General features: G+C 50.0%; 1 protein-coding gene across 5 annotated transcripts in view; it reads left to right on the top strand.

The window, feature by feature from the left end:
• Nucleotides 1–16927, top strand: part of lrch2 (leucine-rich repeats and calponin homology (CH) domain containing 2) — a 198834-nt gene that overhangs the window by 148565 nt on the left and 33342 nt on the right. For 4 of the 5 annotated variants that reach the window (XM_072505174.1, XM_072505173.1, XM_072505171.1 and 1 more), the window contains 3 exons: nt 6733–6780; nt 11577–11645; nt 13748–13817. In XM_072505174.1, coding sequence (XP_072361275.1) covers nt 6733–6780; nt 11577–11645; nt 13748–13817 — 187 coding nt within the window. The remainder of the gene's footprint in view (nt 1–6732; nt 6781–11576; nt 11646–13747; nt 13818–16927) is intronic. The other variant, XM_072505172.1, reaches the window with a different exon arrangement.

The following is a 16927-nucleotide window of genomic DNA, read 5'->3' as shown; positions in this document are numbered from 1 at the left end:
CACTGTGCGGTAATCCAGAAGGGAATCCCCCTTGGACACGGATGGAAAAAAGAGAGGAAAGTGGCCGGATTGCGGTGGATCCTCTAGAGCAGCGGCCAGGAAGGCAGGCACAAAGCAAGATGGCGTCGGAAGGAGGCAGTTTAATATGGGGCCCTGACCAACAAGAGTTCCTGCGGCGTTGCGTGGAAGAACTCAAAAAGGAGATGAAGGAGCTGTTGGCCCCGATATTACAAGCGATTGAGGGGCTAAAGGAGGAGCAAAAGACCCAGGAACAGGAGCTTTGGGTCGTGAAGGCAAAGGCTGCTGAGAATGTGGACGACATACAGGGCCTGGTGGTGAAAACGGAGATGCACGCGGCACAACACAAAAGGTGTGTGGAAAGGCTGGAGGTGCTGGAGAATAATGCGAGGAGGAAGAATTTAAGGATTCTTGGTCTTCCCGAAGGTGTAGAAGGGGCGGACGTCGGGGCATATGTGAGCACGATGCTGCACTCGTTAATGGGATCAGAGGCCCCGACGGGTCCGCTGGAGGTGGAGGGAGCCTATCGAGTTATGGCGCGAAGACCGAGGGCTGGAGAAATTCCTCGAGCCATAGTGGTGAGATTTCTCCGATATAAGGACAGAGAGATGGTCCTCAGATGGGCAAAGACAACTCGGAGCAGTAGGTGGGAGAACGCGGTGATCCGCGTATATCAAGATTGGAGTGCGGAGGTGGCGAGAAGGAGGGCAAGCTTTAATCGGGCCAAGGCGGTGCTGCACAAACGGAAGATTAAATTTGGAATGCTGCAACCGGCAAGACTGTGGGTCACACATCAAGGGAAACACCACTACTTCGAAACGGCAGATGAGGCGTGGACATTTATTGTCGAGGAGAAACTGGAGTGAGCGGGCCAGAAAAAGAGCGTTTGGGACAAAGTGGGGGGGTGAATATGTGGGATGAAGGGGGGGAAAAGAGGGAAGAGATGACTTCCCAAGTTGTTAATCCTGCGACCCTGTAACTTTTCTCTCTTCCCCATGTCGTGGGGGAGGGGGGGGGAGGGAGGATGAGGAGCTGAGGGCGGCGGCCATTGGGGGCGGGGCCAAAAGGAAAGCGCGGGCTTTGTTCCCGCGCTATGGTAATCACGGCGGGAACAGGGAAGCAGGAAGGAGGGGGCCTCGCACAGTGTGAGCCGAGGTCACGGGGGGAAGCTGAGGTCGGCCAGAGTTTGCTGACTTCTGGGAGCAACATGGGGGGGGTGCAATTACGCTAGTTTGGGATCTAGCGGGGGGGTGGTTAACTGGGTTGCTGCTGCTGGGGGGGAAGGGGGAGCTGGTATGGGGGGGTGGTCGGGGCGGGGGGGCGCCGCTTGGGGGAGATACGGCTACGTGGGAACCGGGTGAGGAGCTGGATTGAAAAAGGAGATGGCTAGTCGTCAAGGGGGGGGGGTAAAGAGCCCCCCAACCCGGTTGATCACGTGGAATGTGAGAGGGCTGAACGGGCCGATTAAGAGGGCACGGGTACTCGCACACCTAAAGAAACTTAAGGCAGATGTAGTTATGCTTCAGGAGACGCATCTGAAGCTGATAGATCAGGTCAGACTACGCAAAGGATGGGTGGGGCAGGTGTTTCATTCGGGGCTAGACCCAAAAAACAGGAGGGTGGCCATACTAGTGGGGAAGCGGGTAATGTTTGAGGCAAAGACTATAGTGGCGGATAGTGGGGGCAGATACGCGATGGTGAGTGGCAAATTGCAAGGGGAAGCGGTGGTATTAGTGAACGTGTATGCCCCGAACTGGGATGATGCCAACTTTGAGGCGTATGCTAGGACGAATCCCGGACCTAGAAGTGGGGAAGTTGGTAATGGGTGGAGATTTTAATACGGTGCTGGACCCAGGGCTGGACAGATCGAGGTCCAGGACCGGATGGAGGCCGGCTGCAGCTAGGGTGCTTAAGGACTTTATGGAGCAGATGGGAGGAGTAGACCCCTGGAGATTTAGTAGACCTAGGAGTAAGGAGTTTTCGTTTTTCTCCTATGTCCACAAAGTTTATTCACAAATAGATTTTTTTGTCTTGGGAAGGGCACTGATCCCAAAGGTGACGGGGACGGAGTACACGGCTATAGCCATTTCGGATCATGCTCCACATTGGGTGGACCTGGAGATGGGGGAAGAAAAACAACAGCGTCCACCCTGGAGAATGGACATGGGATTATTGGCAGATGAGGGGGTGTGTTTAAGGGTGAGGGGGTGTATTGAAAGGTACTTGGAACTCAATGATAATGGGGAGGTGCAGGTGGGAGTGGTCTGGGAGGCGCTGAAGGCAGTGGTTAGAGGGGAGCTGATATCTATTAGGGCACATAAAGGAAAGCAGGAGGGTAGGGAAAGGGAGCGGTTGTTGAAAGAACTTTTGAGGGTGGACAGACAATATGCGGAGGCACCGGAGGAGGGACTGTACAGGGAAAGGCAAAGGCTACATGTTGAATTTGACTTGTTGACTACGGGTAATGCAGAGGCACAATGGAGGAAGGCACAGGGTGTACAGTACGAATACGGGGAGAAGGCGAGCAGGTTGCTGGTCTACCAACTGAGGAAAAGGGGAGCAGCGAGGGAGATATGCGGGGGGGGTGAGAGATGAAGAGGGAGAGATGTAGCGGGGAGCGGAGAGAGTGAATGGAGTGTTCAAGGCATTTTACAAAAGATTATATGAAGCTCAGCCCCCGGATGGGAAGGAGAGAATGATGTGCTTTCTGGATCAGCTGGAATTTCCTAAGGTGGAGGAGCAGGAGAGGGTGGGACTGGGAGCACAGATTGAGACGGAGGAAATAGTGAAAGGGATTGGGAGCATGCAGGTGGGGAAGGCCCCGGGACCAGATGGATTCCCAGTTGAATTCTATAGGAAATATATGGACTTGCTGGCCCCGCTACTGATGAGAACCTTTAATGAGGCGAGGGAAAGGGGGCAGCTGCCCCCGACTATGTCGGAGGCAACGATATCGCTCCTCCTAAAGAAGGAAAAAGACCCGCTGCAATGCGGGTCCTACAGGCCCATTTCCCTCCTGAATGTGGACACTAAGATTCTGGCCAAGGTAATGGCAATGAGGATAGAGGATTGTGTCCCGGGGGTGGTTCATGAGGACCAAACTGGGTTTGTGAAGAGGAATGAATACAAATATACGGAGGCTGCTCGGGGTAATGATGATGCCCCCACCAGAGGGGGAAGCGGAGATAGTGGTGGCGATGGATGCCGAGAAAGCATTTGATAGAGTGGAGTGGGATTATTTGTGGGAGGTGCTGAGGAGATTTGGTTTTGGGGATGGGTATATCAGGTGGGTACAGTTAGACATAGACATAGAATTTACAGTGCAGAAGGAGGCCATTCGGCCCATCGAGTCTGCACCGGCTCTTGGAAAGAGCACCCTACCGAAGGTCCAAACCTCCACCCTATCCCCATAACCCAGTAATCCCAGTAGTTGTTGTATAGGGCCCCGATGGCGAGCGTGGTCACGAATAGACGGGGGTCTGACTATTTTTGGCTCCATAGAGGGACGAGGCAGGGATGTCCTCTGTCCCTGTTATTGTTTGCACTGGCGATTGAACCCCTAGCCATAGCATTGAGGGGTTCCAGGAAGTGGAGGGGAGTACTCAGGGGGGGAGAAGAACACCGGGTATCTCTGTATGCGGATGATTTGTTGCTATATGTGGTGGACCCGGCGGAGGGTATGCCAGAGATAATGCGGATACTTGGGGAGTTTGGGGATTTTTCAGGGTATAAACTGAACATGGGGAAAAGTGAGTTGTCTGTGGTGCATCCAGGGGAGCAGAGCAGAGAGATAGAGGATTTACCGTTGAGGAAGGGACTTCCGGTACTTGGGGATCCAGATAGCCAAGAATTGGGGTACATTACACAGGCTTAATTTAACGCGGTTGGTGGAACAGATGGAGGAGGACTTTAAGAGATGGGACATGGTGTCCCTGTCATTGGCAGGTAGGGTGCAGGCGGTTAAAATGGTGGTCCTCCCGAGATTCCTTTTTGTGTTTCACTGTCTCCCGGTGGTGATCACGAAGGCTTTTTTCAAAAGAATCGAGAAGAGTATTATGAGTTTTGTGTGGGCTGGGAAGACCCCGAGAGTGAGGAGGGGATTCTTGCAGCGTAGTAGGGACAGGGGGGGTGGCTGGCACTACCGAGCCTAAGTGAGTACTACTGGGCCGCCAATGTTTCAATGGTGTGTAAGTGGATGGGAGAAGGGGAGGGAGCGGCGTGGAAGAGATTGGAGAGGGCGTCCTGCAGGGGGACAAGCCTACAACAATGGTGACGGCACCGTTGCCGTTCTCACCAAAGAAATACACCACAAGCCCGGTGGTGGTGGCTACATTGAAAATTTGGGGGCAGTGGAGACGGCATGGGGGAAGGACGCGAGCTTCGGTGCAGTCCCCGATAAGAAACAGTCATAGGTTTGTTCCGGGGAGAATGGATGGGGGATTTGGAGCATGGCAAAGAGCTGGGGTAGTACAACTGAGAGATCTGTTTGTAGATGGGACGTTTGCGAGTCTGGGAGCGCTGACGGAAAAATATGGGTTGCCCCAAGGGAATGCATTTCGGTACATGCAATTGAGGGCTTTTGCGAGGCAACAGGTGAGGGAATTCCCGCAGCTCCCGACACAGGAGGTGCAGGATAGAGTGATCTCAGAGACATGGGTGGGGGATGGTAAGGTGTCGGACATATATAGGGAAATGAGGGACGAGGGGGAGATCATGGTGGATGAGCTGAAGGGGAAATGGGAAGAAGAGCTGGGGAAAGAGATTGAGGAGGGGCTGTGGGCTGATGCCCTACGTAGGGTAAACTCATCGTCCTCGTGTGCCAGGCTAAGCCTGATACAATTTAAGGTGTTGCACAGGGCGCATATGACTGGAGCACGGCTTAGTAAATTTTTTGGGGTAGAGGATAGGTGTGCGAGATGCTCGAGAGGCCCAGCGAATCACACCCACATGTTCTGGTCATGCCCGGCACTACAGGGGTTCTGGGAGGGGGTGGCAAAGGTGCTTTCGAAGGTGGTGGGGGTCCGGGTCGAACCAAGCTGGGGGTTGGCTATATTTGGGGTTGCAGAAGAGCCGGGAGTGCAGGAGGCGAGAGAGGCTGACGTGTTGGCCTTTGCGTCCCTAGTAGCCCGGCGCAGGATATTGTTAATGTGGAAGGAAGCCAAACCCCCGGGTGTGGAGACCTGAATAAACGACATGGCAGGGTTTATAAAGTTAGAACGGATTAAGTTTGTGTTGAGGGGTTCGGCTCAGGGGTTCACCAGGCGGTGGCAGCCGTTCGCCGATTACCTCACAGAAAGATAGAGGGAATGGAAAAGAAGTAGACAACAGCAGAAACCCAGGGGGAGGCGGGGGGGGGGAGGAATCGGACGGACTCTCAGATGTTATTGTATATGTATAATATGTATAGGTATTTGTTATAGGTAATTGTATATTGGATTGTTGGATTGTATTTTTGGAGAGTATTTATTTTGGACAAGGCAGTTGCCATTCATTTTTGTTTTTGTTTATATATTACTTATTTATTTGTTTAAAACTGGCCACTGTTATTTATATTGCTTTATTTTTGTGTAAAAGAAACACTACGTACTGTTATGTTTGGCCAAAAATCTTGAATAAAATATATATATTTTTTTAAAAAATATTTGAATTAACTCTCTTTCCCATCCCCTCACCCCAAAATCTTTATTTTTTTTCCTAAATTCCCGAGAATACACTTCCCCAAAACAAAACCCATAGGTTTTAACACTGAGTAAAATCCAGCAAATAATTACCACACCGGACCTATAACTTAATTTTGGGACTTATTTAGTTTAGAGTAGAATTTCTGGGGTCTAACACAGTCAGCTGCTTCTGCTTTCGGCACAACAGCTTAACAATACTATGTTTGCAAACTGGGCATGGCTATAACCTGGGCCACAAGACTGTTAGTCCACTTTGCTGAACAAAGTATCAGTTTCACCCTGCTACTCGTCTAATCTGCATCACACAAGCCCTTCGTGCAGCTACCTGCCCATCTTTCCAATCTGTACTTTTCATTTCATTCCAACTTCCTAACATTAGTAAAATCACAGATCCAAGTTGCATGGGATGAAATCACTGAATAAGTTGCTGCAGTTACCCAGATCTCTTGTATGTGGCTACAAATATGGAATAAGGTGGCAGGATGTTAGATGTGTGCGGCTTAAACTAATTGAGAACAGTACATAGGCTAGCAGAATGGGCAGACAAGTGGCGGATTGCATTTAATATAGAAACGTGTGAGGTGATGCATTTTAGCAGAAGTGATGGGGAGAAGGCAAAGTTCTGAAGCATCTGCAGGGACCGAGGCTGCTTGTATATTGATTTTTGAAGGTGTCGAGACATAGTGAGAGAGTGGTTAGCGAAACACAAGGGGCCTTGAGCTTTGTAAATAGAAGCATTGAGTACAAAAGCAGGGAGGTTATGCTGAATCTTTATAAAGCTCTGGTTAGACCGCGACTGAGTATTGCATCCAGTTGGAGGATTGCAACTAAAAAAAAATGGGTAGGCAACAACAGCAGTGCACACCTCCATTGCTGTCAGCCTTGAGGGTTGCCTACTTTTAAAACTCCTGCATTCTTCTGCATACAGTGCCTTATATAGACACTATTAAAACACATTACTTTCAAAATATTATTTAATGAAATGTGACTTTTACCTAAACTTGCCTCAGAGTTGTGCCTTTTTCCCCAACAGCTAAAATCTTCAAAGAAGAATAAAGAGGAATTTGAATATGAAAATGAGGTTTGTATTTAATGTTTAAAATATTCTTAACATTAGAATCTTTTCTATATAGCTAGAAATGGTTTAAACAAGTTTGTTTTTATCATAAAATTTATTGATTTCACTGGATGCACTCAATTTAACTTTAAACAGTTGAACTTAATGGTTGCTATTCCTGTGGCTTTTATGAGCAATAATTGGCTGGCATGAATTTCATCAACCGTCATTAGCTTTGCAGTTTGTTAACTGTTAACATTTGTTTTCTATTTACATCTTATTCAATGGTGTTCAGGGTGATTAGCAGCCCCTTCACCAGATTAATTTTAATCCAATACACCAAAAGAGCTCCTTAGTCATTAATCATGCCAAGCAGAATAGTATTTAACCTCTAATGCTCAACCAGTTTTATAATGCAAATTAAAACCCTGCAAATCTTCACAGGAAAATGTATCGGAGAGAATTTCTAACATTAACTTGGATCACTAAGATACGTAGCATTTACAGAGGCAATTCAAGTTATGTCCTTGGAGCAGTTTATTGTTACCCGATTTAATTTGGCAACATCTTGAGGAAATTGTTTCAACTGCACCTGCCCGACCAATGCTTTGTTTTCTGATTCTCAATTAGCAAATACATGATCTACCTTGTTTTCACATCAGATGGATACTGTACATCTATTTTTGCATCCAAAGGATCTCACTGCTGAGATTCTAAATTCTGGTACTTCATGCAGAACAATATTAAGATTGTGTCCTTGGTTATATTCATCTTCAAGTGATCCTGAATGTCAGCAAGAAGAAGAATTGTGAAAACTAAGTTGACATTTGTTTCTTAAAAATAAAACCTTGCAATAACAGAAGCATTTGTTTCATCCAGTATTTGAGTCATTGTAGAGGGTGCCATCTCCGCTACTCCACTACTGGGCCGATATCTGGGGTTTGAATATCTGTGTGTGTCTCTCTCCAGCTGGCACTGAAACTTCAGAGGCCAGGGGATGTCGCGCTGGGACACTTCCACTGAAGAGAGCACTGATTCAAGCCTGCCGTTTATTCCTAACCGACAGCCTGAGACTTATATCACACAGATCTCCAGACCCCTACCAATACCCAGGTGATTCTCTCTCTTGCCGGTGGTGCAACACTCACCCGGTTCCTACTCCACTAGAGTAGCTTTCCCAAGAGAGAGAATAGGACACTGCTGTTTATTCCCTAACCAGCAGTCTGTCCTGAGTGAATCGCTCAAGATGACCCTCGATTCCTGAACCCGGAATTAAGGTGAGGAGTATTTTAACAATGACTTGGTCAGAGATCGCTGGTGAAAGATTGAAGAATTTAAACGACTCCAATTATCATCAAATCAAGGTTTATTGCAAAACCCAGGTCAAAATCATCAACAGAAGAAACACAATAAAATCTTATGCTCTAATACAACTAAGTATATTCAAAAGTAATACAGCGGACACAACGAAAATTCTTATGATTACACAGTTTTTAGCAATATCACAAGGCACAAAACAAGTTCCCTTCCCCAAAGCCTCAACCACTATTAAAGTCAAGGGAGTTTCGTAAGCTGCTGCAGGGTACTTACGGTCACAGGCTGCAGAGGTCAAGTCAGGGGTGCAGAGGTCGAGCCAAGAACGAAGAGACCCCCAATCGAAAACACAGCCCCTTTTATATAGTTATACCTGGCTTTGTTCTGTGATCGGCCAGCCCCTTTTGCATTGAAAAGGTAAGTTTTTAAAGTTCCCGCTGGTCCCGCCCCCTTTGCCGGTCAGACCTGTCGAGATGGGAGTACCTCCCCTAGGTCCGCCTCCAGTCTGTTTTTTGAGATAACGAGGTTGAGCTCCCTTGAAGATTTTCAAAGACTTCCATCTGCTCCGGAGATGCTGCTATGTTGATGGGGTGTTGATTGGATTCTGCTCTGGTGGAGGCCAGGTCATTTACATTTGCATGGGGCTATGACCATCCCATTGTCCTGCTTGCATGCAAGCCTCCTGTGTATTCCCGTGCCCCTTTGTCTGTGTCTTGATGTTATCTTGTTGTCTGGCTCCTTCTTCCTTGTAGCTCCTAGGGGGGTGTTTGTAAATATTTATGTGCTTATGTCCCCACTCAGCTCAGCGGGCCAAGCCTGCTGGGAAAACTGGTTCTGTTCCCTTGGCTGGAAAGTCAGTTTACAGTCTCTGAGTTTCTCCAAAAGGGCCGAATTGCCCGAAAACCTTACAGAGTCAGGTTTGCGGATTGGTACAAAGCTGTGCCTCAAACTTTCTCTCAAACTGAATGACTTTCTCAACATCCGAAGTGCACAGTGATTGTGTGGGGTTATTTTGGATATGGATTAGGGGTTTACAGACAAATTGTTGGTGATTGCATCATTGTATCTGCCTCTTAGTTGGCCAATAAAATACCTCTGAACTCAATTATGAGAAATGCACTGCTAGGTGTCCTTTACAACTGAAATGTGGTGGCAAAAGAGCACAAAGCTTGAGGCAGTATAAGCTCTTCCAGGTTAAAATCCTCGTGATTAGAAAGACTTGCAGGTTTTTAAAAAGGCTTCATTTACTGGGCTTATGGCTGGGAAGATTTGGCTGGTTTTAATTGTTGACCAGACCTCTGCATGTACTTGCCAGGAAAGCTAGTCCATTTCAGCACAAATACAAACTTGGGGCAGCCATCTCTTCAGTCTTGAGAGATATCTTACTCGCCCTGAGACAAACTGAACAGGGATCCATCCTATTGACCGTTTGCGGTGCATTTTGCTGCATAATATCACACTTGCACTTTTGATAGCTTCTTCAATACAGCATTAAGTTATTAAGCAGATTAATCCTCTCAAGCATTTAATTAGCTAAAGACTTGGCCATTAAGATAAAATGAACTAATGAATATTGTGTTATGCTTCTTCGTGTAGCATAAGCTGCTTCCTTGATGTATGCTTTGACAAAGGAAGGTCCAGACTTTGTAATAAGTTCAATATGTTGATTGAACTATTAACACAGTTCTTAAATGAGTTTGACTCTCCTGCCAATCTAACTGTAGTAACTCAGTCTACCTAAACCAGTCTGCTCCAAGCCACGTGCTGGGTGTGATGCTTCTTATCAACCCTGATGTATTCTCTAGTTGTGGGTCTGTGGAAAGAGACAGAGCATGTGTGCCCTGTCCTTTTATATGGGTTGTGTAATGCCCCCTTGTGGTAATACCACCTCTGGGTATCTTGACTGCTCATTGGTTGTGTCCTACTCGAAGTGTTCATTAACTGCATGTTTGCATATCATGACATCTCTGGTGCTCTCTCTAGTGGTCACTTCATAGATTTCATAGAATTTACAGTGCAGAAGGAGGCCATTCAGCCCATCGAGTCTGCACCGGCTCTTGGAAAGAGCACCCTACCCAAGATCCACACCTCCACCCTATCGCCATAACCCAGTAACCCCACCCAACGCTAAGGGCAATTTTGGACACTTAAGGGCAATTTTAGAATTGCCAATCCACCTAACCTGCACATCTTTGGACTGTGGGAGGAAACCGGAGCACCCGGAGGAAACCCACGCACACACGGGGAGGATGTGCAGACTCCGCACAGACAGTGACCCAAGCCGGAATCGAACCTGGGACCCTGGAGCTGTGAAGCAATTGTGCTATCCACAATGCTACCGTACTTAGTTGTAGTGTATTTACATTAGCTCCTTGTGTATATGCAGTGATGCATATCACCACAATGAAAACCTCTTTAGTTAATGAATTTGACTGCGGAATGTACTATGTGCACGTTAGCTATGAAAATCTTATTTGTTCAAGAATTAACATCAATTATTTGTGTACAAATGTTAGAGCTACGTGATACTGCTGTTGTAAATAATGAGAAGAAGGGCGATTATGCCACATTTTACTTTTTCATGTGTTACTTTTCCCCAGAACAAAATGGAGGCATTGGGCGCTATTCTCTTTCCCCCCCCCCCCCCCCCCCCAATGCCGGGTGGGAGAATCGCCGGGGCACCGCGCGAATCGCGCCACGCCGCCCCGAACCCCATGCGCGATTCTCCCACCCCCCAGACACCAGCTGCGCGCAGCGTTTCTCCGGACCGGATGGGCCGAGCGGCCGCTATGACACGACAGGTCCCCGCTGCCGGCGGGAACGCTGGGGGGGTGCGGCCTGTGGGTGAGGGAGGGGGGCTCCTTCACCAGGGTGGCCTCTGATGGGGTCTACGCGATCGGGGCCCACCTATCGGCGGGCCGGCCTCATACGCCGCCCCCCCCCCCCTCCCTCCCTCCGGGCCTACCTCCTTTCACATGCAGCCCCAGATCACCGGCGCCATGTTGGTGAGGGGCTGGCGTGCGTAAGACGTTCCCCGCACATGCGCAGGATGGCGCGGCCCAACTGCGCATGCGCAGGATTGGGCTGCCCCAACTGCGCATGCGAGGGTTGGCGCGGCGCCCATTTGGTGCCTCGTAAGGACGCTGGAGCGGCGTGAACCGCTCCAGTGCCATGCTGGCCCCCTGTGGGGGCCAGAATAGGTCTTGCCCGGGCCCTGTTCGCGCCGTCGTTAAACGCGACGGCGTTCACAACGGCGCGAACACTTGGCCTCCATATTGGAGAATCGCCCCCATTATTTCCTCTGGAAATTTGTCTCCTCCACCCTTTCTCATTCTCTTCCTGCTCTTGCGGTGTTCTCCATACGTAGCGTTTTCTGATAAGGAAAGATGTTAAATGGAAGACTTTAAGAGAAAAATAAACGAAACAAACGGTTTCCTGTCTGGGAACTCCTTGACGTTTTCATTTAATTTATCCTGTTTTGTTCATTTCTATTTTCACTCCTACAGCCAGATAATGAAACTACACTCATCCCTTCACCACCTTCTGTTCAGATCACACCTAGTGTGTCATTTGAGGTATTGTTACTTCATTTATTTGTTATCATTACCTACCTAACTCTTTTCCATCCTTTCACTCAGCTTATAGAGTGAATTCACCAATCCTGTGCTTCAGCAGGTTCAGGACATCAACTTTCTATGTACAAAACTCAGATTTTGTTTTTTGTCATTTGCTTTGAAGCAGTTTATGGTTGAGAAGTTCATTATATTTGCCTTACATTTCCTGTTTACATCTAACATTTAAAAACATGTATCAGGAGGGAACGAAATAATGCCAAATTTCTTTGGCCTCCCGCCTCCTCAAGTTGTATTCCTTGGTTCAGATAAAGAGAAAATCACTTGTTCTCCTCTGGAACAGTGCTGCTCTGTAACTAACAAGTAACTCAGCATCATTTGCTCAATATGTTAGGCTGCTGCTTTCCACTGGGAAATGCAGTACCTATGCTTAGCAGAGAACTACGGGGCCAAACCAAGAAAATTACAGTATACCATTCTGGGTGATGCATCAAACCATCTACCGGTTTGTAATCAAATTTAAATGTTATGCCTTGCGCTCTACTGATGGCTCATCTGAATCATACAGATCAGAAAGACCTGAAATTTAATCCCACTCTATGTTCTTAGATGATTAAAGCTTTTTTTGAATTCACACATGGATTGTGGATTTCCCTTTTAAGGCTAGCGTTTATTGTGCATTCCTAATTGCCTTTGGAAAGGTCCTGGTGAGCTGTCTTGTACCATTGCAGTCCGTGGAATGCAGATGCACCCACAGTGCTTTAGACAGGCAGTTTGGGATTTTGACCTACAGCCGGTGAAAGAGGTCAGGATGAAAATGAAAAATGAAATGAACATCGCTTATTGTCACAAGTAGGCTTCAATGAAGTTACTGTGAAAAGCCCCTAGTTGCCACATTCCGGCGTCTGTTCGGGAAGGCTGGTATGGGAATTGAACCATGCTGCTGGCCTGCCTTGGTCTGCTTTAAAGGCCAGCTATTTAGCCCAGTGTGCTAAACCAGACCATGTGTATTTGACTTGGAGGGGGCTTTGAAGTAATGGTATTCCCCCCCCCCCCCCCCCCCCCCCAGGTCCCACCTGCTTGCTCCTCTAGGTGGTGGAGACTGCAGGTGTTTTACTGTTAACAGAGCTGTGATAAGTTGATGCGGTACATCTTATAGATGTACGCACTGCAGACGTGGTTGCTGGTGGTGGATGGCATTGAGCTTCTTCAGTGTTGTAGGAACTGCACTCATCCATAAATGTGGCAAATATTCCATCAAACCCCTATGCCTTGTAGATGGTGTATGAGCTCTGGGAAATCAGGAGGTGAGATATTCATCCTGGAAATGCCAGCCTGTGTCCTGCTTTAGTAGCCATAATGTTTCTGTTTGGTCCAATTAGGTTTCTGGTTACTTGAGACCCCCCCCCAAAGGATGTTAGTGGTAAAGGAATAAGCAATCATAATGTCATTGGGCATGAAGAAATGATAGTTAGATTTCCTTTTGTATGAGAAGGCCAATATGACCCCCCCCAAAGGATGTTGGTGGTAAAGAAATAAGCAATCATAATGTCATTGGGCATGAAGAAATTATAGTTAGATTTCCTTTTGTATGAGAAGGCCAATATGACTGTCAGGCTGTTGCTTGACTAGTCTGTGGAACAGGCCACCCAATTTATATTCACCTCTAGCTGGTTTAGTGGTATTTGAACTCATGTCTTCAAAGCATTAGTCCAGGCCTCTAGATTGCTAGTCGAGTAGCATTAACACTATGCTACCTTTACTAACTGGAGTGGTGTTGGGGAAATTTGAATTGGCCTCCACCTCTGGATGTGGGAGGGGGCAATCACCAGGTGTTCTTCTTTCTATTTGCTATTTTGTCATCCTTGCGTGTGTGTGTGTGTGAGTGAACATGTTGAACAGCCTGATGACATTTGCTGATGCATATAGATAAATACCAAAATGAATGGGGTCGTGTATATTTGAAAAATAAATGATATGCTCATAGAAATCACAACAATGCTTTTGTGTTTCTGGAGTTGATGATCCGTCAGTTTTGGAATTTGTTCGTCAGTAATAAAGGACTTGTCTCGTAGTTTAAAAAATAAAATTGCATTTTATCACAGGGGGATGGTGGACCTGTTGATTTCTCCACTCAACCCTCATCAGTTCCTTTTGGTCTCAAGCCCAGATCAGGTAAGTCATGCGATTATTTCCTTTGAATTTGTCTCCTTTCCACATGCAATTAATCTTCACAATATGAGCGGGGTTATAAAGCTGTCGTGGGAGAGTGGGCTGAGGTAGAGCGCTCTTTTGGAGGGTTGGTGCAGACTCAATGGGCTGAATGGCCTCCTGCATAATAGGGATTCTATGGAAAAAATATCTCATAATTATTTGGTAAAATCTTCACAACGTGAGTTTAAAGATGATTTTGACATTGTTAAATTGGTTTATCACTATAATTTGATTCAAATGAAGATTAATTGTTCAAAGCTTGAATTTCACGCAAATAAGCTGTATATCTAACCTGATCTATATCAGATTGTAAACTTGAAGTCTGCTAGTTATCTCTGGTCAAATTCATTGAGACACAAAGATGTGCCTTAAAAGAAATACCTCCAAACACAGAGCAACTGAAAATACCTTTAACTGGTGCACCCATGCCTTTTACAGAAATATAGTTTTCCTTTTTAGGTAACAACCTACTTACTCTACCATCCAGAAATCACATCCAGAAATCAATTTGTAACTGCTTTTGGGTTGGATTCACACAATGAAATATATGTAATTTCTTCTTGTATACACATGGCAAGATACACAGAATCAAGAAATGTCCTTGTATTCAGACATATATACTTATTATTTTACACACGTGATTGACGGTATTGATGTACATTTGAAAATAAGAAGTTAGTGGGGAAAACATTGTGTAATTGTGTAGCATTTCACAATATTAGGTGTGTCATTAAGTTCCTTGGCACTTTATTTTGGGTATTAGCATGTAACAGCATCTTGTCATAAGTTAAACCTGCTCATGCATGTTTTGGTTTTAAAAATTTGCACTGCAAGTTGTTTAACATGTGGGCTGAAAATGTGGCATCTGGGGGGTCATTCTCCGACCCCCCAGCGGGTCGGAGAATGGCCGTTGGCCGCTGTGAATCCCGCCCCCGCCGGTTGCCGAAGTCTCCGAAGGGAGAAAAGTCGGCGGGGCGTTAATGTCGCCGCTGCCGTCAGAGAATGGCACGGGTCTGCGCAAAGCAGACGATTTTCATCCTGCCGATATTCTCCCTTCCGGATGGGCCGAAGTCCCGTCGACGTGATGACCGTTCACGTCGAGGTAAATTAAACCTCCTTTTCATCGGCGTGACCCTGTGCTCCAGGTTCACGCCGACCAGCATGGAGGTGAGTGATGGGGGTTGGCTCTGAGCAGGCGATGGCGTAGCCGCAGTCTGAATGTGTGAGGAGAGGTGTGTCTCGGGTTGTGTGTGTGTGCGCGGCGGGGGGGGGGAGGGTGGTTAGAGTGGGCTGGGCTCCGGGGGAGTGCCGGGAGGGGGGTCCGGGGAGGGGGATGGGGGGGGTCCGTGCCGGGGAGGAGGTTGGTGGTGTCCGTGCCGGGGAGGAGGTGGGGGGGGGGCCGTGCCGGGGAGGGGGATGGGGGGGTCCGTGCCGGGGTGGAGGTTGGGGGGGGGGTCCGTGCCGGGGATGGGGGGGGTCCGTGCCAGGTTGGGGGGGGGGTCCGTGCCGGGGATGGGGGGGGGTCCGTGCCAGGTTGGGGGGGGGGGTCCGTGCCGGGGATGGGGGGGGTCCGTGCCGGGGTGGAGGTTGGGGGGGGGGGGTCGTGCCGGGGAGGGGGATGGGGGGGACCGTGCCGGGGAGGAGGTTGGGGGGGACCGTGCCGGGGAGGAGGTTGGGGGGGGGTCCGTGCCGGGGAGGGGGATGGGGGGGGGGTCCGTGCCGGGGGTGGGGGGGTCCGTGCCGGGGGGGGGATGGGGGGAGTCCGGGGAGGGGGATGGGGGGTCCGTGCCGGGGAGGAGGTTGGGGGGGTCCGTGCCGGGGAGGAGGTTTGGGGGGTCCGTGCCGGGGAGGAGGTTGGGGGGGTCCGTGCCGGGGAGGAGGTTGGGGGGGTCCGTACCGGGGAGGGGGATGGGGGGGGGTCCGTGCTGGGGAGGAGGTTGGGGGGGGGGGTCCGTGCTGAGGAGGGGGGTGGGAGGGGGATGGGGGGGGTCCGTGCCGGGGAGGAGGTTGGGGGGTCTGTACCGGGGAGGGGGATGGGGGGGGGTCCGTGCCGGGGAGGAGGTTGGGGGGGGTCCGTGCCGGGGAGGGGGATGGGGGGGTCAGTGCCGGGGAGGAGGTTGGGGGGGGGATCCGTGCCGGGGAGGGGGATGGGGGAAGTCCGTGCCGGGGAGGAGGTTGGGGGGGTCCGTGCCGGGGAGGGGGATGAGGGGGGTGCGTGCCGGGGAGGGGGAAGGGGGGGGGCTCCGTGCCGGGGAGGGGGATGGGGGGGGAGGGGTCCGTGCCAGGGAGGAGGATGCGAGGACAAGTGAGTTGGTCCACCTGGCCAGGTGCCAGCCTCCAACAGTTGGACCCATGCGGTCCATGCCACCTGGCTGGGGGGAGGAGGGGATATGGGCAATGATGACATGTCGTCGTTCCCCCCCCCCCCCCCCCCCCACCAGGCCGTCATGTTTTCCGATCATCCAGCGATGTTGGCCGCTGTGGCGGCAGCCGCTAATGTCTATGTTGCCCTGGATGAGGAGGAGGAGGAGCGTGCCAGAGAGGCGGCGCAGGCTGCCGCAGAGGGACAGGCGGCAGCCGCCCAGGCTGGAGGGACACCTGACCTGTCAAGGAGGGGGAGGAGGACGTCGCGGCCCCACGGCAACGGAGGCACCCGAGGGCGCCCCGTGTGTACCGGCCCCGGCAGTCATACCAGGACCTCACGGACCGGGAATGCAGGAGGAGCCTCCGGATGAGGCGGGAAACCGTGGCACACATCTGCCACCTGCTGGCACACCTGTCACCGCGTGGCACTGGCGGGGGACACCCTCTCCCCGTGTCCGTCAAGGTTACGGTGGCCCTGAACTTTTATGCAACGGGGTCATTCCAGGCACCGAGTGGGGACCTGTCCGGCATATCGCAGACATCGGTGCACCGGTGCATCCGGGCAGTGACAGATGCCCTATATGCCATGGCGCACCGCTAAATCCGCTTCCCCGTGGACTGGGCCAGCCAAGATGCCCGGGCCGTGGGCTTCTCTGCCGTGGCCGGGTTCCCCTTGGTCCAGGGCGCGATCGATGGGATGCAGGTCG

This window comes from Scyliorhinus torazame, chromosome 5, assembly GCF_047496885.1.
Source record: "Scyliorhinus torazame isolate Kashiwa2021f chromosome 5, sScyTor2.1, whole genome shotgun sequence".
In the NCBI taxonomy this organism is placed as follows: Eukaryota; Metazoa; Chordata; class Chondrichthyes; order Carcharhiniformes; family Scyliorhinidae; genus Scyliorhinus; species Scyliorhinus torazame.
This window is presented reverse-complemented; position numbering and strand designations above follow the sequence as displayed.